The 23,137-nt window shown below is 36.2% G+C and overlaps 2 protein-coding genes across 3 annotated transcripts in view; both read left to right on the forward strand.

The window, feature by feature from the left end:
* The window catches only part of DHTKD1 (dehydrogenase E1 and transketolase domain containing 1), a 59,944-nt gene extending 59,218 nt beyond the window's left edge, over positions 1-726 (forward strand). Inside the window, exon 18 of the transcript XR_004287125.1 lies at positions 671-726. The gene's annotated coding sequence lies outside the window, so the exon portion shown is untranslated. The remainder of the gene's footprint in view (positions 1-670) is intronic.
* The window catches only part of SEC61A2 (SEC61 translocon subunit alpha 2), a 28,096-nt gene that overhangs the window by 1,544 nt on the left and 3,415 nt on the right, over positions 1-23,137 (forward strand). For both annotated transcript variants that reach the window (XM_032349403.1, XM_032349402.1), the window contains exons 2-11: positions 671-738; positions 1,802-1,867; positions 8,452-8,530; positions 12,570-12,701; positions 12,823-12,932; positions 18,143-18,296; positions 19,260-19,420; positions 19,769-19,966; positions 21,853-22,044; positions 22,415-22,491. In XM_032349403.1, the coding sequence (XP_032205294.1) occupies positions 671-738; positions 1,802-1,867; positions 8,452-8,530; positions 12,570-12,701; positions 12,823-12,932; positions 18,143-18,296; positions 19,260-19,420; positions 19,769-19,966; positions 21,853-22,044; positions 22,415-22,491 (1,237 nt within the window). The remainder of the gene's footprint in view (positions 1-670; positions 739-1,801; positions 1,868-8,451; positions 8,531-12,569; positions 12,702-12,822; positions 12,933-18,142; positions 18,297-19,259; positions 19,421-19,768; positions 19,967-21,852; positions 22,045-22,414; positions 22,492-23,137) is intronic.

The raw sequence follows: 23,137 nt of genomic DNA on the forward strand, positions 1-23,137 counted from the left end.
AATGTCATGGTCATTTTCTGGGCTGATTATCATCCATACACAAGTACTTTGAGATTGTTATGTGGGAGAGCAACCAAGCAATGAAGGTTGGTGTAAGTGAAATGAAATAGAGATTGTATACTTAAAAAACAAAACAAAACACACAAAACTCTCTGTGTAGAAGGTGAATCCATAATCTTTCTCACTTATGCATTTCAGCATCTTTTAATCTAAATTAAGTCACTTCTGCAGTTTCAGCACATTTCCTCTTGCATTTTTCCTCTGATACATCTTATTTTCTTCTATAGTACATTGTCGTGTGGGTAATGTAGTAGACTGCATTCTCTTGTTCTTTCTTCCTTTCTTTCTTGATGTAGTGATGCTTATGAAAGTATTCCTTTTCTGTATATATAAAAGGGCTGGATACCAACATGAGGAAGCAAAATCATGGCACAAGGGTATTTGTATTTGCTTCTATGGAGTAAACCCTTAAAACTTTTGGATACTTTTGTCCCTTAATTATTTCTCTTCCCTGATATATTTGAAATGGAGAGTACTGTGATTATTTTGGAGGTGGGAATGGGATGAATCTTCATTAAAAGTTAGAGGATGTTTGTATTTGTTTCTGTAAAAAGGTACATCTCTTTTTAAAAACTTTGTAACAGAGATATTCTTTTTTTTCTTTTTACAGTAAAATTTTTAGAAGTTATCAAACCTTTCTGTGCAGTTCTACCAGAAATTCAGAAACCTGAAAGGAAAGTAAGTATAACATATTGGTAATATAGAGGGTAGCTAAATGACTTACTCTACTGAACTAGCAAGATTGATTAACTATCCCCAACCCTTTTCTGGTATACTTGGAGAAATAGAACTGCTCTTCCTTGCAAGAGGCGGAAAGTAAGTAACACTAGTTTAAACCAGTTTAGATGGGCTATCCTCTGTTTTTAAAAAAGTCTGTTCTTTAAGTTGGGATATTTCCAAACCAAGTGTTTCTTTGGCCTATGTGTTAGATAAGATATTCTATCTCTAGGGACCCACTGCACTATGAATGACTCAGTCTGCTGGGTCACTTTTGATGAGTATAGTTGTTTTACCTAAATGATGTACAGTTGTGCAAGTATATGCCTCCCATTTCTTGGTCATTCAATACATAGAAGAATCACAGAAATGCACCCAGAAAATAATATGACTGCATCAAATTATTCTTGAATCCTTGTGCACTTTTGGAACACAGGTATTTAAATTCAGTAATACTGTTAGTCCCAAACTGGCCAATTCCCTGACAGTCCTCTTCTGTGCTTTCGATATCTCACAAAACTAACAGAAATAGGTGTGTGAAACTTTTGTTAAACTTACTGTTCCATTTAGAAGTGTATTTCTTTTTTTTTTTTTAATTGCTTTGTGGTTTTAAAAATAGTTGTTTCAGTTACATGTTAGTCATCTCGAGAAGCTCTAGCTTTTCATATTCCATAAGATATTCATATAATATTATCCTGGGCAGTCCCTGCTTCGCACAATGCTGTGTTAACTGAAGTACACGCATACTGGATCTATGTCTTGCTTTTTATCCTTTTTGGTTTCAGTTAATGTAGTTCAGGGTGTTGAGGCCTGCCTGTATTTAATTTACTTAATTCTCGGAGAAGCAAAGAAGTTATGTTTAAAAAGTTGAGCTGTTTGCTTTAGCTGATACTAACTAGGTGAGAGTATTTTAATAGTAAATAATTGGAGCCTGTCATGATGCAGAATGTTATGCTTTAATGTGGAATTTTGCTTTGTATTTGCGGTTTCTTGGTTTTGATTGATCATTCTTATTTTGTTGTAGATCCAGTTTAGAGAGAAGGTACTATGGACTGCCATAACTCTCTTCATTTTCTTAGTATGTTGTCAGGTATGTAACCAAAACCAAAATATTAATTAAATGTCTATGCTGTTGTTGGAGGGTTTTGATTGGCTATAATTTGAGAAAATTTATTTTAGTTTAAATAATAGATAAATATAAATAGATAAAATAGATTAAATAGATAAAATAAAGCCTGAAATATTTTGAGCATTGTTATTTTTAATCTGAGTTGATGGTGAAAATGGTTATCTTGTCCTACTGTGTATTCTTTTTTTTTTTAAATTAGTGGGTTTGAACATTTTTATTCTTTTTTTCTCTTAGTGTGCAGTTAATGATCTTAACCCATTTTTTTCTTGAGTTTTTTTTTTGTATAAAGACAGATTTTTGTATATAAAAGCATTAAACGTTCGACATATACGTTGCAAATTTTTTTTCTATTTTGTTGGCCTTTAATCATGTAATGATTAAATAGCATGTATTAATTTAAAAATCTCAAAAAGTCAAATTCTAGAACCCCAGTGATACCCTGTATTTATAAATAGATAAAATTCATTGATCCTTTTTATTAGTATTTTGCAGAGATTAAGTTCACAGAATGAGGGTAAAATGTGACCTGTTCCCGTCACAAGATTGTTGAGAGGATTAAACTAGATGCTTTAGGTGCAAGTTTTTTGAGGATGGGGCACCTGGGTGGCTCAGTGGGTTAAAGCCTCTGCCTTTGGCTAGGGTCATGATCTCAGGGACCTGGGGTCGAGCCCTGCATGGGGCTTTCTGCTCAGCAGGGAGCCTGCTTCTTCCTCTCTCTCTGCCTGCCTCTCTGCACTACTTGTGATTTTTCTCTCTGTCAGATAAATAAATAAAATCTTAAAAAAAATTTTTTTTAAAGAGCTATTGAAAATACATAAAACGAAGTAAAAAAATTTATATTAGGAAGCAGTAGAGCAGATTAAGTCCATAGTCTGGGGAAAAGCCAAATGTATTTTTTTTTGAAGAGTGAAATAATTTGGTCATCAAGATATTTTACTGCTGGGACGCCTGGGTGGCTGAGTTGGTTGAGCAGCTGCCTTCAGCTCAGGTCATCATCCCAGCGTCATGGGATCGAGTCCCACATCGGGCTCCTTGCTCCGCAGGGAGCCTGCTTCTCCCTCTGACTCTGCCTGCCACTCTGTCTGCCTGTGCTTGCTCTCACTCACTCTCTCTCTGACAAATAAATAAATAAAATCTTAAAAAAAAAAAAGATATTTTACTGCTGTACTTAGTTTAAAATTGTTTTCAGTGGTCAGGGAGAGAGAGCCTTTTTTTTTTTTTTAAAGGTTTTATTTACTTATTTGAGAGAGAGGGAGAGTGAGAAAGTTTGAGTGGAGGGAGGGTCAGAGGAAGAAGCGGACCCCCTGCTAAGCAGGGAGCCCCATGCCAGATTGGGGACTCGATCTGGAAATCTGGGATCATGACCTGAGCCAAAGGCAGTGGCTTAACCAACTGAGCCACCCAGGCGCCTGACAACTTTTTTTAAATACGGAGAAGTAGAGAGAAAAGAAGAATAATCATCCATATTTTTGCCAGCTACTTTTAACGTCTTAGAAATTCCCCTTCCCTCCATAAAAAAATTAGATTTATAAAGGTATAATTTATGTATGGTAAAATACACTTATTTTTTAAGTGTACATTTTGAAGAGTTTTGACAAATGTAGACACCCACATACCTGCTACCTCAGGGGATACAGAACATTCTGTCACTCCAGAAAGTTCTGTGTAATCTCTTAGTCAGTCTCCAACTCACCCCCAGTGTCAGGCAAGCACTGATCTGCTTTCTGTTCCTATAATTTGATTTGTTTTTTTTAGAATTTCATCTAAGTGGGATCATGCAGTATCATTCCTTAGCTCTGACTTTATCATGAGTATTTTGAGATTTGTCCCTGTGTTTGGTAGAGCAGTAATTCATCCTTCTTATTTCTGAGGAGTGTTCTACTAGATGACTGTACAAAATTTGTTCATCTGTTCACTTGCTGTTGGACATTTGGGTTGTTTCCAAGTTTTGTCTATAATAAAGTTGCTGTGACCATTCCTGGGCAAGACTTCCTGTGAATATTTGTTTTCATTTCTCTTGTGTAAATACCTAGGAGTAGACTTGGTGGGTTGTATGGTAATTACATGTTCAGCTTTATAAGAAATTGTCAAACTTTTTTCTAAGTGATTGCCCCATTTTTTATTTTCATCAGGCAGGTATAGGAGTTCCAGTTTCTCCCCTTCCTTGCCTGCCCTTCCTGTTGTTGAGCATTTTAGTATTAGTCACTCTAATGGGTGTGGTTTTAATTTGCATTTCCCTAGTAAATGATATTGAGCAATTTTTTCATGTACTTATAGGGCATTTGTTTATCTTCTGTGAAGTGTCTTTTTCCAATCTTCTGCTCATTAAAAATTTTTATTATTGTCTCATTGAATTATATGCATTTTTTAAAGATTTTTAAAAATTTTAGAGAGAGATAGAGGGTGAGCACAAGCGGGGGTGGGGGCGGGGAGGGAGGAACAGAGGGAGAAGGAGAAGCAGACTCCCTGCTGAGCAGAGAGCCTGATGTGGGGCTTGATCCTAGCACCCTGAGATCATGACCTGAGCTGAAGGTAGATGCTTAACTGAGCCACCCAGGTGCCCTGAATTACATGCCTTTTAAAATATTTTCTGGATACAGGTCCTTTGTCAGGTAAATGTACTATGACTATGTTTTCCTAGTATATGGCTTGCCTTTTCATTTTCTTAATATCTTGTGAAGAGCAAAAATCCTTCCTTTGGAAGTTTAGCGGCTTTTTTCTTTGATGGTTCATGGTTTTTTTTTTTTAAAGATTTTATTTATTTATTTGACAGAGAGAAATCACAAGTAGATGGAGAGGCAGGCAGAGAGAGAGAGAGAGGGAAGCAGGCTCCCTCCTGAGCAGAGAGCCTGATGCGGGACTCGATCCCAGGACCCTGAGATCATGACCTGAGCCGAAGGCAGCGGCTTAACCCACTGAGCCACCCAGGCGCCCATGGTTTTTGTTTTCTTATCTTCTAAGGTTGAGAAGATTTTTTCCTGTATTCTTCTAAATATTTTATAGTCTTGGCTTCTATATTTTGGTCTGTGATGTAGTCCAAGTTAATTTTTGTGTATGGTGTAAGTAAGGTTTGGGTTCATTTTTTTCTGTTTGGATAGCCAGAAAATGCTCTTCTTTCTCCATTTAATTACTTTGGCGTCTTTGCTGAAAATCAGTTAACGGTATAAGTGTGGATATATTTTTGTACTCTGTTCTTTTCCATTCATGTATATTCCATTGTTATGGTCACACTGTTTGATTACCGTAGCTTTATATGAAGTCCTGTAATCAGGTCGTAAAAGTCTTTCAACTTTGTTTTTTCTTTTCACAATGGTTTTTGATTATTCTACGTTTTTCATATTTCTGTATAGATTTCAGAATCACCTTGTCAATTTCTATAGCTGGGATTATGATTTGTATTGCTTTGAATTTATAGGTAAATTTAGAAAAAAATTACCTTCTTGACAATATTGAATTTTCTAATCCAAGGGTCAGCAAACATTGTTCTGTGAAGGGCTCGGTAGTAAATATTTTAAGCTTGGCTGTTAGAACCCAAGACCCGTAGGAACTGTGTTGCTCAGAAAGTGATATTTCTCATGACTGTTTCATGCAATAAATTAATTTATGCATTTTATGTTACTTTATTTTTTTTTCCTGCAGTATAATTGCATACTTGCCAAAGTGTGTTTTATGTCTTTCTCATATTTAGGCAGTTCTGCCCAGGGCTGGTAACTTCTTGAATCTCTTTCCATTGAATTCCAGACAGGTTTATTTTCCCCTTCTAGCCACAGTTAAGGGGCTTGGGGTCTCCAGTTTCACCGAGTTTTATTTAATTGGAGGGAATGGTGAGAGGTGAGATAAGCAGTGATAAGTGCAATAATTACTAGGCGGGCATGGCTGTCTCCTCTCCCGAGTGGTTCTCATCAGGTGATTGAACAGGCTGTTCCATTCCTGACCTCAGATCATTCCCTCATTCCCAACTCATGGTGACCCTGTAATTGTCACCAGAAGAAAGCCCCATTGCTCACTTCTCTGTTTCATCCCAGCTGCTGTTTCTAGTCCCTTTAACCAAAGACAAAAAGATGAGGCTATCTGTGCAGCCTGCTCCTCTCCAGGTTTGGAATGTTGTGGGAATTGTGAGGATTTTGTTGCCTTCCCATTGTGATGGCTGGAGCAGCTTCATGCTGGGCTCTCTGCTTCTCAGTTGTCTGCACTTTGCTCACCCCCATGACCGCCAGTGCTTCAGTTCATGATCCCTTTTCTTCTTACGCTACTTCATGGATTTTTTATTCTTTTTCCTTAGTTTTTTTGTTTAGTTTTAAAGTAGTCTCCATATCCAGCATGGAACTCAGTGTGGGACTTGATTTCACGACCCTAAGTTAATTTCAGGACCTGAGGTGAGATTGAGTCAGATGCTCAACTGACTGAGCTACCCGGGCACCCCTCTTTTTGTTAGCTTTTTTCACTCTTGTTAGCTTCTACTATTTTACATGTTTAAAAAAGTGTGTTTTCTTATGCATGGGGGAGTTGCTGCTCAACTATTGTTGTACGTAAACCCATAGCTATTGATTTTACTGAGAGGAATAAGATCAGACATTGAGTTTAATAATCCAGTTGTCTTCAGGAAAGGAGGGAATGCCATTACTTAGGGCAGGTTGGCTGACTTTTTCTTGTTCATTGTCCCACAAATCATCTAATTGTGGAGGTAATGGCCATCTCTATCAGGTGCAATTAAGCAAAGTAATTTGACTGATTGACCTCTCTCCCACTTATGGAAGATTGTGATGTGGACTGTCCTGTAGTGTTAATTGGTTCTTATACACTAACTTCCTTCCTCCCTGTCTCTCACATTACCTGAAGAGTATCTGCAGCATTAGGGGACATAAAATATCCATGCTTCTTGCTTCACCAGCTTTGCTACCCAGCTAATAAATCCAGATGCCCAGAAAGGGTGAGGTTGATCATATGGATTGTTCAGAATTGTTGGCAGCATCTTTTGCAATTAAAAAAAAAAAAAAGTCAGCTTTGTGTAAAGAAGGTTTTTGAAACTGGAAATGTATTTTTCTTTGTGTCTGATCCCTGCTTGGTAAGGGAAGAGGTATGACCAGGAGCTATATCCTGAACTTCGGTCATATAATAGGAAACATTCTGAAGTGAAGAGTTTCTTTTTCTTTTTCTTTTTTTTTGCTGATGAAAAAGTAGTATGTACTTATTATAAAAAAATCTGATAAATGCTGAGAAGAATAAAGAAAAAGTCAGCCTTAATCCTACCACCTACAGATAATTACTTTTCAGGATTTTAAATATTTACACTTAGTTTTATCTTTTACACATATTTTTACAGTATCAGACTTCCATTTATATAATTCTGTACCTTTCTTTTTATAGCAGGGTTTCTCAACAATGGCACTGAATTTTAGGCCTGGTTAATTCTTTATTGTGGGGTCATTGTAGGATGTTCAGCAGCACCCTGACCTCTACCCACGAGGTGCAGCAGCATTTCCCTTCAAGTTGTAACACCCAAAAATGTCTTTGGATAGTGTCAGATATCCTTTGGGGGGCAGAATTGCCCCAGTTTGATAACCATAGTGTCATACTTGGTATTAAAACATAAGCACTTCTTTATGCTGTTACAAGCTTCTTTAAGCTTCTTTTTAGTGGCTGCATAATATTCACACACACACATATATAAAAAAACCTTGAGTCTAACATTGGACTGTGACTGTGGCTATCATTAGCACCCATAGCTTAGCAAAATTATTCTATGACTGGGTGGATATATCCTATAATTTACTGATAGGGGTATTTTTTAATTGTAAAAAAAAATAAAATTTACCATCTTAGCCATTTTTTTTTTTTTAAGATTTTATTTATTTATTTGACAGAGAGAAAGAGAGAGATCACAAGTAGGCAGAGAGGCAGGATGAGACGGGGGAAGCAGGCTCCCTGCTGAGCAGAGAGCCCGATTTGGGGTTCGATCTCAGGACCCTGCGATCATGATCTGGGCTGAAGGCAGAGGCTTTAACCCACTGAGCCACCCAGGCACCCCCATCTTAGTCATTTCTAAGCATACAGTTCAGTAGTGTTAAGTGTATTCACATTGTTATGCAACAAATCTTCATCCTGATAGGTGTTTTTACTAGTAGATTTGTGTAAGTAGTGATTTCTGTTTTTATTTTTGTTAAAAAAAAACTTTCCTTTTAGGACACCAGGGTGGCTCAGTTGGTTAAGCCACTGCCTTTGGCTCAAGTCATGATTCCCAGGCTCCTGGGATCAAGCCCTACATCCGGCTCCCTGCTCAGTGGAGAGTCTGCTTCTCCTTCTCCCTCTGCCTGCTGCTCTGCCTACTTGTGCTCTCTCTCTGTCAAAATAAGTAAATAAAATCTTTAAAAAAAAACCCGAAACTTTCCTTTTAGGGTTCACTTGTTTTGTTTGTTACAGAACTTGAGAAGTAGTGTTTTTTTTTTCTTCTAAGTATTGCAAACATTAAATAATTGAGTTGTGAATTAAGTTCCAACTTAATTTATGTAATGCATTTTTAAAAACTGTTTTATGTAATATTATAGATACCACTGTTTGGAATAATGTCATCAGATTCTGCAGATCCCTTCTACTGGATGAGAGTTATTCTTGCATCTAACAGAGGTATGTGCTTCTTTTTTTGTTGTTGTTTGTTTGTTTGCCTCCATACTGGGCATTAGTACTGACATCAAGTAGATGTGAAAATGTGGAAACAACTATTTTGATGTCTACAGGGGTGGGGAGCGTATGGTAAAAGAAACCCGTTGCCTAGGAGAAGGGACCAACACGTAAATACTTTAAGAAGTCTGTATATATTATAATAATAGAAGTATGTACAGAGTATAGATGTACAACAGAGAATGGAGTGATAGCGCTGTCAGGAGCTTTGGTCCTCCATCTTTTTATGGGTCATATTTTCTTTGAGACTCTAATTAAATTTTTTTTGGTACAGTATTACTTTATTTAATTTAAATTCAATTAGCAAAGGTATAGTACATCATTAGTTTTTGATAAAATGTTCAATGACTCATTAGTTGAATCTAACTCTATTAAATTTATGTATACTTTCCCAAGAAAAATTCATATATACTCACACGCACAGATTTTGCATAAAATTTTTTGAGCTTCATGACCCTCTGAAGTCTGGTCCTTGCGTTTCGCATGGGCCGGAAAGACCCTGATCTGCAGTGTCAGAGGAGACAATACTGGTAGCATTTGAATTGGAGTTCAGTATGTGAAGGAAGTGATGGGAGAGGGAAGCCTGATCTAAAAGCCCTTGTATGTAAAGCAGTGGCTAAAGAGATAGGTAGATACTGGATCATGAGGGCTTTGTTGGTAATTTTTTTAGATTAAAATAGAAATAATGGTTAATCATTTTAAAAAAAATGCACCAAAATTTGTATGCAGTTTTATATAAAGCTGAAAATGAAAGTCTTGCTTCTCAGGGGTAACTCCTGGGAAGATAATAGATTGGTGAATACATATACAGACTTTTTCTCTGCATATATATTCACATATACAAATTTATATTTACTTGACCCTTGAACAATACAGGTTTGAACTGTGTGGGTCCACTTATATATGGATTAAAAAAAAAATAAATACAGTGCAGTGCTATAAATGTATTTTCTCTTCCTTAGGACATTTTTCATAACATTTGCTTTTCTAGCTTGCTTACTTACAAGTATATAACACTCACATAACATAAAAAACATGTGTTAGTTGACTGTGAGGTTATTGGTCAGGCTTCTGGTCAGCAGTAAGCTATTAATAGTTAAGTTTTTAGTTTGGGGGAGTCAAAAGTTATACGTGGATTTTTGACTATATGGCGGGGTCAGTGGCTCTATCCTTTCTGTAGTTCAAGGGTCAACTCTGCTGGTTTTTCTATACTAAAAAATAAGATAAATTTTGTAACTATTCTACTTAGTGTGTTTACTCAATTTCTTGGATGAGTTATTTCAGTTAAGGGCCATATGCTCTTCCATTATATGGCTCTGCCATGAATTATTTAATCATTCAGGTCTTTTTTGTGCTAGGTGCTGAGATTAGAGCAGAGATTAAGACAATGTCCCCATCATCATGGAGTTTATATTATTCTTTTTGGGGAGGTATCCTCTACATGAAGTACATTTTGGGTGAGGGGAGGGACATTGCGCAGAGATCTACAGGACGCACGAGGAAGGCCATGTGAAGATCTGGGGGAGGAACACTGTAGGGAATATATAGTGTGTGCCCAGGCCCCGAGATGGGTGTGTGCTTAATGTGTTCAGGGAAGGATTTGGGGTCAGTGTGGCTAGAAGAAAATAAGGAAAGGAGTAATGAGGCAGAACATGCAGATGAGTCCAAGAGCCAGATCATGAAGGGCTTAGAGACAAAGTAGGGAGGGTACTTCAAGTATGATTCCAGGCCGTTAGTGTCCTCTTCTGTCACACATTTAAGTTTTTTTCCCAATTTTGTATCATTTTAACCAGTGCTACCATGAATGCATAACTGTAATGCTACCTCCTATCATTTTTTAATAAAATTAATTTCTAGAAGTTTTACTTCTAAATTTTTGATAAATAATGCTAAATTATCTTCCAAAAAATTTGTACTATTTTATACACTTAGCAGTTGTATATGAGAATGACATTTTTCTTCCATCAGTGGATATTATTAGTCCTTTAGTCTTTGGAAGTTGGACAGGTAAAAATTGGTACTTTGTATTTGTATGTTGGTCAGCTTGAGCATCATCTTATATTTTTATTGAATATTTGAATTTTTTCTGAGTGGACTTGTTGTAAGTAATAGAAAATTACTGACCAGTTTAAACACAAAAATGGAATTTATTAGAAAGATACTGATCATTTTTTGCAATCCATAGAGGGAGTAGAACAACTAAGCCTGGGCTGGGAGAGAAAACCAAGGCAGCTTTGGATCAGCAGCAGGGACCCAGGAACCTTTTCTTTGGGATTGAGCTCCCCAAATTCCTGGGTTCTTTGCTTCTTAGCTCAAAATTCCAAACTGTACGATTTACACCGGGCTCAGTGAGCTTTGATTAGAGTTTCAGAGTTTCAGAGTTATGTAGTTCAGATTTGGGTGTGGGGGTCCCCTCCTGTACTGTCAGTATTTCCTGAGAAAGAACGTTATTGGGCGCAGCCAAATTGTGTTCTTTTTCCTTTTTAAATTTTGTTTACTATTCGTTTCTTCATTTTTAATTGATTTGTAAGAACTCTTTGTATATTAAAGATATGAACTCTGTCATTTGTGCTCAAATATTTTTCTTTTAACTTTTATGCAGCTTTTTTTTTTTTTTAAACTTTTATGCAGTGTTTTACCACATGGAATTTTTGTAGTTGTATTTAGAGATACAACCATAGCATGTGTCTTTTCCATTGTGGGTTCTCAATTTTTTTGTCATGCTTAGAAAGGCTTTTTCTCTTCCAAGATGATAAGCATACTCACTTGTAGTATTTTTGTTGTTTTTCTCATATGGTTAAATTTTCTATATATCGGGCCTTTATTTTGATGTAAGTCATGAGGTAAGAAATAGAGGTGTGATTTTTTATAAATGGCCAGGCATTTGGTAAGGTTACTTTATCCTTTCCCTACTGATTTGGGGTGCCATATTTCCTATATGAAATTGTCATTAAAATTTGACTATATTTATTCTCAGACTAGATCCATTTGAAAGTTATAAATTTTTGTGATTTTATTTAATAAAAATGTTTACCTTCCTATTTCTGTATCTACTGGTTTTAACAATAAGAAATGTTACCTTTTACTGTTGAAGTATTTGACAAAAAGTGAAGAATCCTAGAATGGAATCTTTTCTCATATTATGGGCACCTTTTCAACATTTATAAAAGCCAGGATTTAAGGTTGTGGTATGATAGAAAGACCAGTGAAAATGTATTCCTGATGCTATAGAATTAATCGTTTTATATGTTAACTTATACACTTGGCATATTTGGTTTTTTAATTTTTCACTATAAGTACAGTATATGTTTTCTGTAAAGAAAAACTTAAAAAATCAAGAGAGGCATAAAGAAGAAAATGATCTCACTGGGTAAAAATAACCACATCTTGACAACCAGACTAAAATACAGAAAACCATTTTTCCACTCAAGTATTAACTGGAATCAAACTGTAATACTAGTTTCCAAATTTTTTATTTTGCTATCCACTATGGCATGAACATTTTTCATGCCACTAAATGTTCTACAACAGGAATTTAGATGACTCTCCATGTGTTTTTAGAATTTGAATTAGAAGAGTCACAGATAGTCTTAAATGTCATTTTTTATTAACTTGGTATTTAATTCTCAGGCTTGGTATGTATTTCTTGTTTTGCATTAAAATAAAATGTTCAGTGTAGGTTTTAAAAATAATGATTTGGACAGATATTCTGGGAGATATCTTTCAAAGGATTTCTCTAACATTTTAAGTTTAGAATTTATAGAAATTTACCTATTTTGGAATAGTAATTTTGATTCAATGAGTTGTTGCAAGGTTGTGTTAATAAATGAAGTAAATGAATGTGTTAATAAATTAATGCTTAAAGAATGAAAATCTGCCTGTTAACATTTGAGCATGTGTTTTAATAGACATAATTAAGGATTGTAACACTTGTAATCCTCATTGGGTATAGGAAAGATTTACTTTTTTTCCTTCTCCTTTACAGGAACTTTAATGGAATTGGGTATCTCCCCAATTGTAACATCTGGTTTGATTATGCAGTTGTTAGCTGGAGCCAAAATCATTGAAGTTGGAGATACACCCAAAGATAGAGCTCTATTCAATGGAGCCCAGAAACGTGAGCTATTAATACAATTAGAGTCTTTTCCAAATTTAAGAATTTTGCGGTAAAGATGCTTTCCTAGTCTTTTTTGTCTTTGGTTGTAAGCATGTACTCCTTTTCCCCCAATTTTTGTCAGTATTTGGTATGATCATTACCATTGGGCAAGCCATTGTGTATGTCATGACGGGCATGTATGGGGATCCTGCTGAAATGGGTGCTGGCATCTGTCTCCTTATCATTATTCAGGTAAGAAATCCAATTTTTCATCTGCAAGTAACAAAACAGTTTGACCCCTTTTTTTCCTCTCTAACAGTTCTTTAAGTGGTTGCTACATTAATTTTCCTCCTCTGAATTATTTAATTATAAGATTTTGATTATTGAAGTGACATATAAATTGTGTTGATATAAAAAATTAAAATTTATCTTAATAGCCTCATAGCTGCATAGTATAAGGAATTATGGATCAACTATATTTCACCAATTTTTAGATGCACATTTTTTACTTTTTGATGTCTTTGAAATCAGGATTTTTTTTTAAAGATTTTTATTTATTTGAGAGTGAGAGAGAGCAGGAGCAGGGGGAGGGGCAGAAGGAGAGGGAGAAGCAGAAGCAGATTCCCCGTTGAGCAGGGAGCTGAGGCAGGGCTCGATTCCAGGACCCCAGCAACATGACCTGAGCTGAAGTCAAACACTTAAGCAACTGAGCCACCCAGGCGCCCCCAGGGTGTTTTTTCTTACAGCTGATGGTGCCCCACATTTGCTGTCAGCCAGGCAGCAGTTGTGATAGTAGTCATTGTGTGCATATGTGTATCAGCTGGTTGGAGCTAGTCACATGTTCATTGCATTGATTGGTTGTGTGCATTGTTGGTGTAACATGTTTTTGAGATTAGTTGCTGTTTGAAATGTCTGCAGGAGTGTCTGGTTTGTTATGGAACAGTCACTGTGTGTAGTAAAACACAGAACATGTTAGATGATAAAATCTGTGTTTAGGTTTAAAATAGCTTTTCTTATAAGTAGAAAATAAAAATTCTTTGTGATAAGTTATTGTGTCATAGTTTAATTGATGATATATTTTTTATTTCTTAGTGGTGTATAAAATGATGGCATCACAAATAATATCTTATAGCCAGTAAAATACGTGAACTTGATGAACCTGTATACATATATTCCATGGATTTTTAAAGTAGATCCTTTGGAATTGAACTTTTTTTTTTTGGAATTGAACTTTTATTTATTTTATTTTTATATTTTTTTAAGATTTTATTTATTTTTTTGACAGAGAGAGAGAGAGGGATCACAAGCAGGCAGAGAGGCAGGCAGAGAGAGAGAGAAGGGGAAGCAGGCTCCCTGCTGAGCAGAGAGCCTGATGCGGGGCTCAATCTCAGGACCCTGAGATCATGACCTGAGTTGAAGGCAGAGGCTTAACCCACTGATCCACCCAGGTGCCCCTGGAATTGAACTTTTAAAGACCATTATAAAATTATCCCTGTAATAAGTGTCTCAGAGTTGTCAAAGTTAGAAGATACTTCTCTAATGTACAGTCCTTAGAAGTCATTTAGAGAGGCTATCCACTAAGGGATTGTACTTAAGTTACATAGTAATTATTTATGGGATTTTGAAAAGAATTTTAATAAACACAACATCTAGAGTCCTGGTTATTTTAGAAATGCCTCAATCTATGGAATTAGGATTCACTTAGGAACATTTTTTTTTTAATGGTCAGAGCATTAATTTCAGAAAAACATTATTAAATAAAACTAAAATACCAACTTATTAATATATACATTGAGAAATAGGACCATTTCAGATTGGCATGGTTGACCATTTTTTTAATGAGAAACCTTTATAAGAAGCACAATAAGATCTTGTTGTGCATATGATTAGAACAAAGAGAATTAGGTTGTTCAAGTAGTTATCGGTGTCATTACAACAGGGAGGGCTCTTCTAACTGGATGGAAATATTTTGTCTTTTGACCAGGTAAGGAATTTTTAATGTGTTAGCAGTCTTTGGTAGGTTTCTGAGCTCTAGTATGTTCCCATAAGGTCTTTATTTCTCCATTAAAAAAAAAACTGATTGGCAAATTTATAACCTTTGAGAATTAGAGGAAGCAGTGTTGCAGTGGCTTGGGAAAGAGGAGCCTCTGAAAACTGATTTATGTGTTTCGGTGCTTAGGATCTCTCCGTGTGCTTTTGCCATTGTTGAGGATACTGATGCGTCAGTTGTTGTCCTACTTTGTTTCCTTACAGCCTTTGCTTTATACAACTTGTAGTTCAGAATAGCTCCAATTTTTAGGCGCCTGGGTGGCTCAGTGGGTTAAGCGCTGCCTTCGGCTCAGGTCATGATCTCGGGGTCCTGGGATCGAGTCCCGTGTCGGGCTCTTTGCTCAGCAGGGAGCCTGCTTCTCGCCTGCCTCTCTGTCTACTTGTGATTTCTCTCTGTCAAATAAATAAATAAAATCTTTAAAAAAAAAAAAGAATAGCTCCAATTTTTATCTTTATTTTTTAAAGACTTTATTTATTTGAGTGAGAGGGAAGGAGGGAGAGAGAACGTGAGCACAAGCAGGGGGAGGGGCAGAAGGAGAGGGCGGAGCAGACCCCGGCCAAGCAGGGATCATGACGCCAGGACTGTGAGATCATGAAACCAGGACCCTGGGATGATGACGCGAGCCAGAGGCAGACACTTAACCAACTGAGCCACCCAGGCACCCCCAGAATAACCCCAGGTGTTAAAAGACACTTGGAATTGGCACCTAGCTCTTAGAACATTATGCTCTAGTACAATTTTTCTAGTATTTTAGTAAGGATAATTTTGGATTCTTGAAGAACTTCATCTGACCAGTTCTGGGTTAAAGCATGGACTCCTGTGTAGTTGTTACAAATTTGAATTTGAGATAAAACAGAGTTAAGCTATTTTAATTTTTACCCCCCAGTATCAGAAGTCAGGGAATAGTTATATTCCAGGAATGAAATAAATGGATATATACTTTTTTAAAAATAGAAAGTCTGGCATACAAATACTTGTGGTTAATTCTTTCAGTGTTAATGTATAGAGAAATGTGTTTGGTGATAGGTAGGTAGTGTGTCTTTAAAGGCATTGCTAACATTGAGAATGTATGGATGTGCTAAAGAGAGATAATTGGATCAGTGTGTTTCACCCAGAAACATAGGTTGTGAAAACTGTTTGCATGTTGTTAGGTAAGGTGTTTCTTGCCTTATTCTTGTTTCCTTCATGTGGTCATGTCTTTCAACTAGTGAGATTTGAAATCTAAATAGTGGATCTTGATTAAAATAACAGAATAGAAAATACCAGTGTGCATGGCACGCAGGAAAGGTAAGTATCATGTTGTACAATTGCGTGCATGTGTGTGCATGCACAAGCAGAATTAAAATGTAAAGAGTTATTTTTATGCCTGATTTAGAGATTTCTACCTGTGACACATTGCACAAGCACGTGCCCATAGCATTGAGTCTCTGTCAGTATTGTAGTCAATGAGATGCTCTAGCTTCTTGGTTTCTCAGCATCTCCCACCTCAGAGGTATAGTTCACATGCTTTTTATGGTCTTTTATCTCATTCTTTAGATTTTGGAAATGATTTCTCATTTAGACTTCTCCTTTCTCTGGTTAGAAAAATATGAGTTTGATTTTCACAGGACATACATAAATCACTCTGTAGTCCGATGGTTATTGGTCTGAACATGCGGTTTGGAGAATTACAGGTATTTCAGAGTGACTTTATGACTCTGGAAGGTCATTTAATCAGAAGCCCATGATCATACTTTCTGGTGGGCTGGTAGTTTGAGGACAGCAGTTAGTCCCTGCACAAGGTTGGTTCTCTAATTGGGAGTATTTAATTACTTTTTACATAATTGTGGTCAAATTAAAATCTCAGTACTAAATCCTAACTTCTCTTTAGTCTTGTCAAAGTGTTAAGCTTGGTTTTCAAACAGTAAAGGATTCATGAGCATTCTTAGAAGTTTGAAGAATTGCACCCTTTTTCCAATCCTTTGAAAGTCAAACTAAAAGACTGTAATAGACAGTTTAGGCTCTGTACAACCACTGAAATGACAGTTAAGGGGGAAAAAAAAAACTGCTGAAGGTAAGCATGCTTAAAATGGTGTTCTGTAGTTTGCTCCTTTTGTAATGGGGGATGTCAGGTAAACTGAGTAAGAGGGTGGGAGGCTGCAGAGCTGGGCAGAAGGCAAGTGGCATTTCCTCACTTACGTAGGATGGGGTTTCTAAAATGGGGACAGGTGTGAGGTTGGAGGCCTAGAAACATCTTTTCTTTCCCTCTTGATCAGGTTACTGCAGTGCAGGGAAGACATGACTGTGGAGGTCACTTGCAAGGCTATGGATTATTTTTAATTGGTGTATGCTTTTACAGAAATGTCTTCTCCAAGGAGAAAATTAAGAATTTTCAATTTCACATAAACTAAAGTTATTATGCTTTTATTTTTTAAAAAAAGGATGGGCTTAAGAACCTGGCAAATCCTTGTCTTTAAATTTACATTCAGTCTTTGTCATTGTATGTATGGAGTGCATTTTTGACATTGTTATAATCTCTATACATATTAATTTGTGCTCTTTTTGAGTTATTCTCTCTATATATTATAGGTGAGCCTTAACACCTATGGTTAAGGTTGGGGTGCTGACCCCGCTCATGCAGTTGTAAACCACATATAACTTTAGACTCCCTCAAAACTTAACTACTAACAGCCCACTATTTACCTGTAGCCTTGTCAATAGCATAGGTGGTTGATTAACACACATTTTATATGTATATACCATATTTATACTATGTAGTAAGCTAGAGAAAAGATGTTATTAAGAAAATCAGAAGGAAGAGAAAATACATTTATAGTACTGCAGTGTATTTATTTAAAAAAAACCAAGCCTGTGTATTTGTGGACTTGTGTAGTTCAGACCTGTGTTGTTCAATGGTAACTGTATATGTAATATAATTACTCAAGTATTATGCATAATACCTTAAAAGTGTATCAGCATGGTTTACACACTTTTCCTTTAGTGGCAGTTTGCAATTGTGTCTTGTTATTATACCATATTTCATTTGGTCTTTCACTTCCTTGGAACTACTTGGAATGTTTTCAGTGTTTTGCTGTCCTAAATTGAACAAGTTTGAACATTTTTGCTTTAGAGTGCTTTTAATAGGCCTTACTTAAACATTGTACAAAACACTATTCAAATGGTTTATATAAAATACTTTAAAGGTTGAAATGTCTGCTTTATAATGTAACGATGCTTCCACCCATCTGATTTGCAGAAATGACTTCTGACAAAAGTGGGGTTTAAAAAGATGCAGAGAGTTGTAACAGTGATATTGCAATAATTGGGTTTTACTATTAAAAATGCCTGTACTTTGAAAATAGTCAATGGTGTTCACTTTCCCCTTTCTTGAGTTTATTCTTGCTTCAGCTTACTTGCATTTCTTTCCCCACAGTTGTTTGTTGCTGGTTTGATTGTGCTGCTGTTAGATGAGCTGCTACAGAAGGGTTACGGCTTGGGGTCTGGTATTTCCCTCTTTATTGCCACCAACATCTGTGAAACCATTGTCTGGAAGGCCTTTAGTCCCACTACTATTAACACTGGCAGAGGTACATTGCACAGTGACTGCAACTGCACGAGTTTTGCTGGATGTGTGCTGGAAAGTAACCCATCACGGAGCAGGACGTGCCTGTAAACATCCTGGTTTGCTGTCCCAGGGGACATCTGGTGCTAATTGCTCAAGAGTTAAGCAGCAGAGTTTGTGGAGTATGAAATAGTACTTCAGAAAGAATCATATCTAAATATTAGCCTCTGCTCGTTGAAAATTTCAGTGGTTGCAAACAAGCTTTTTAAAATGTTATTTAAGCCATTGCCGCAGAAGTCATTGATTTGACCGATTTCCGCATTTCCAGGGGGAGGAAAAGGTAGTGGATTAAGATTTTTCAAATGAAAACACTATTATTTATTGTATCATCAGGGAGCACTAATACTTTTGCTGCCACTCTCCTTGGCTTTCAGTAGCAACTAAATTTTGAAATCCTTCATTCTGTCTTTCCCCTTGCCCATCTCCATTTGTCTTCGATGCCATCCAAGCTTCATAACAGTTAACGGCTAAACTGATCCCAGCCTTAAGAAAAGAGCAATGATGGCTTTATTAGTATTCTTGGTAAAATAAACTTAAAAGCCAGCTCGATAGAGTGACATAGATCTTTTGATTCTGACATCTTTATTCTGCTTTGCTGCCGCTTTCTCCCCTCCCTTTCTCTTCCCTAAAGTAAAGGAGAGGCAAATCATTATGACCTAAATATTTGCTTAGGCTTATTCTCCTTTAGCTGTTTTCGTCAAGAATAGTCTCTTGAGAAAACTTGAGATTGGTGCTAAAAAAGATACATTTGCCTCCATGATGTAAAGATTTTTAGAAGCCCCACACATGGCTGATTTATAGAGTAAACATTGATGAATGATTTTGATTCCTATTTTTGCCATGTACTGGAGTTTCAAGGTTATTTGTTTGATCTTAGGGAGAGCTCTGGAGAAAGAGTCTACAGTGAATTTGTCTCTTGATTTATCAGGTACCGAGTTTGAGGGTGCAGTCATAGCGCTCTTTCATTTACTGGCCACCAGGACAGACAAGGTCCGAGCTTTAAGGGAAGCTTTCTATCGTCAGAATTTACCCAATCTCATGAACCTCATCGCTACGGTCTTTGTGTTTGCCGTTGTTATATATTTTCAGGTACGTATACTTACTTCACTGGAGTCAGGGGGATGTGGATTTTTATTTTGCTTTTAAAGAAAAGAATGCTATTTGAAATGTCAGTATCTGACAAGTCAGTGTTGCAGAGTCTAGTCAAGCAAATCATTCTGTTCTTTCAACTGAGGTGCAAAATATCGGTGGTGATGGCAGAGAACAAGAGTTACATTTCAGCGTGTGTGTGTGTGTGTGTGTGTGTGTGTGTGTGTGTAGCAGGGAAAATGTTAGTGTTGCTTCTCACATTCCCCACTGTATTGTTCTGCCTGTCATCTGTGTTCTTTAGTTGAGATGTGCAGTAACTCTTACTTCCTCTTCATTTTCATTTTTTAGGGATTTCGTGTCGACTTGCCCATCAAGTCGGCCCGGTATCGAGGACAGTACAGTAGCTATCCCATCAAGCTCTTCTACACCTCGAACATTCCCATTATTCTCCAGTCGGCCTTAGTGTCAAACCTGTATGTTATTTCCCAGATGCTGTCTGTTCGATTTAGTGGCAACTTTTTAGTAAATTTACTAGGACAGTGGGCTGTGAGTATTTTGTTATTTATTCTAAGCATTCATATTTATTGTAATTTGCATTTCATGGTTATATTTTGTAACTGAAAGAGATGAGCCATAATTGAAGCAGTTGCTTCAGATTCACTTTTCAGATTCACTTACTTGTTGCAGAGTTTATCATTTCTTTGGAAAGATGTTTTAACACCATTCTTCATGGCCTGAGTGGCAATAAACTAGTTGTGATTAACTGGGCTAGAGAGAGGCATGTGATTACTAGACCGGAGAGAGCACAGAGTTACTAGAAATAGAATCCAGGACTTTCTGACTTCCCTTTATAGATCCTGTCATCATAGCTTCTTCCAAAGCAGTCCAGCCCTGTTGTTACTGAAGTGTGAGTTATTGTCGGATTGAATTTTAATTGGTTTAAATTCTGTCATATGACAAAGGAGCATTTTTTTCCTCTTTTAAAACTATAAAATTAAAAGAGACCATGGTCTTTTATTCTTCTTCAGAATACGCAGTTGTACAACTTGTATTTTACCAATTGTTATTTTTTATAGTCACTGTTTCTGAAATGTGCTTATTCTATGCCTTTATCTTCATATGCTTCCTGTTACATTGTAAGTTACAGTGACAGATCTTTCTGCTTCTACAATAAAGGTCATTTTTTTTCTTTTTTTAAGGTTAACAGGGTAAGACAGTAACTCTTGAGTGTTAGTTGAAGGAAGTAGGATTTCGTTTATCCACAGTACTCTTTCTCCACTCATGTAATGGAAATGTGATTACCTGTAATGAGGGAAGATGTGGTCCTTCCCTTTGTGAGCTAATAATCCATCAGAAATTATGACTGTAATAATTTAATAGCAGTAAATGTATTGAGTAGTTTGTGTATAGATTGTGTTGTGATCTTAACTAAGTTCCTTTTTAATGAGAGAATTACTGAAAAATTGAATTATGTCTATAAACAGTGCTTTTGATTGGGGATTAGTGATTTTAGGGGCACGGTAAAGAAATCATCTTGAAATGTATATTCAGGAACCAGACATTTTAATCATTGCAGGCAAAAATTGCTCTCCCACCCCTTATGCCTGAAAACTTAACACTGTTCCCAGTTCTGTTCGTATAAAAATTCTTAAATGTTGGTCTGGATAAAAATCCTATTTTAAATATTAAAGGACTATTTCTTTATACATTTCTTATAAAATGTATAAAGTTTAGGCAGTTATTAGTCATCTGTCAATATTATTTTAGTATATGTGCTGCCGAAGCGAGCACATCTGTCAATATTATTGATCATTTGATTTTATTCTTCATAGAATATTTCGAAGTGAAAGTGTATGTTGCATACTCTTGTATAGTGCAGAAAGTTTCAGATTCTACATGTAATCAGAGATGGAATGTAAATGTCATCATATTCCTGTCTTTAGGAAAAGAAGGAAGGTTTTTTTGTAAATGTATTATAATGTTGGTTTTTAAAAGATCATTCTTCTATTAATAATATATTCACAATGTCATTTATTTATTTATTTGTTTGTTTGTTTGTTTGTTTGACAGACAGAGATCACAAGTAGGCAGAGAGACGGGTTGGGGGGAGGGAGGGAAGCAGGCAGAGCCCGATGCGGGACTCGATCCCAGGATCCTGGGATTGTGGCCTGAGCCGAAGGCAGAAGCTTTAACTGTCTGAGCTACCCAGGCGCCCCCACAATGTCTTTTATATAGTAGATGCTCACCATATAATTTTGAAGGAGTGAAGATATTAGTCACAAAAGTAAATCTTTTAAGTTATATAGAATTGTTAACTCTAGGGGCTTTGAGTTGAAAGCATTGCCGTAATTTTTGAGGAGTTTGAAAAGTCATAAAAAATGTATCTTGACCAGTTGGGTTCACCATCTTTCTTTTTTATTCTTGTTCTGTAGGATGTCAGTGGGGGAGGACCTGCTCGTTCTTACCCAGTAGGAGGGCTTTGTTACTATCTTTCTCCTCCTGAGTCCATGGGCGCCATATTTGAGGATCCTGTCCATGTGGTTGTTTATATCATCTTCATGTTGGGATCATGTGCATTCTTTTCTAAGACATGGATAGAGGTGTCTGGTTCCTCAGCCAAAGATGTAAGTATTTGTTGTATTTGAAAATAAACGTTTTTAATTTCAAAGTTGTAATTGAAACACTCTTAATTACTTTTATAATTTAAGCTTTTAAGTCATACATTCTTAACCCTTCCCAACAAATTCTTACTCCTTAGTATTTAATTTCTGTTTTAGGGGGATGATAAATAGAAGACTGAGAAACACTGGTTTAATGTGTGGGTGATATAGGTGGTGTGCACCACTGAGCCTCAGATGTAATGGGAATGGTATGACAGTGCCTACTTAAGGGTCTTTATTTGATTTATTAGTGTGTGGAAAGCACTTTACACCTAGTAGATAGTAAACTGAAATATTTACAGTTCGATTTTCAAAGTTGTTCTTCTCTTGGCAGGTAGCTAAGCAGCTTAAAGAACAGCAAATGGTAATGAGGGGCCACAGAGATACCTCTATGGTTCATGAGCTTAATAGGTAAGGTCATGAAATTTAATCCTTGATGTGTGTATGTGTGTACATACACATGTATTTGGTTTTTCAATCTTTAATTTATTGTCAGATGTTATCCTGTTTGCATATGAATCATTTTTCTTCTATTTCACACAGAAGAACCAAAATTTAACATAATACTGAATTGTTCTCTAAAATTGTTCCCCATCAAAATTGACATCTAAATTATTTTTTAAAATTGTGTTCCCTTCACTGCTCAGCCCAGTATTAAAATGTTCTTGATGGGAGGTCCTCATTGTCTGGCTGCACATAAAATCCCCTGGGAGCTTTTAAAAAGTCCTGATATTCCATCTCTAGGAATTGAGATTTATTTGGTCTAGGGTGGATCCTGTGCATTATTTTTTGATACCAGCTTTATTGAGTTATAATTCACATACAAATGTATTTATTCATTTGAAGTATATGGTTTAGTATATGGTTTCTGTTTTTAGTATATTCAAAGTGTATAATCATTACAATGTAATATATTTTTATTTATTTATTTATCTTAAAGATTTTATTTATTTGTCACAAAGTTTTTTTAGTATATTCAAAGTGTGTAATCATTACAATGTAATATATTTTTATTTATTTATTTATCTTGAAGATTTTATTTATTTATTTGTTAGAA

The sequence above is a fragment of the Mustela erminea genome, chromosome 6 (assembly GCF_009829155.1).
Source record: "Mustela erminea isolate mMusErm1 chromosome 6, mMusErm1.Pri, whole genome shotgun sequence".
NCBI classification, from domain to species: domain Eukaryota; kingdom Metazoa; phylum Chordata; class Mammalia; order Carnivora; family Mustelidae; genus Mustela; species Mustela erminea.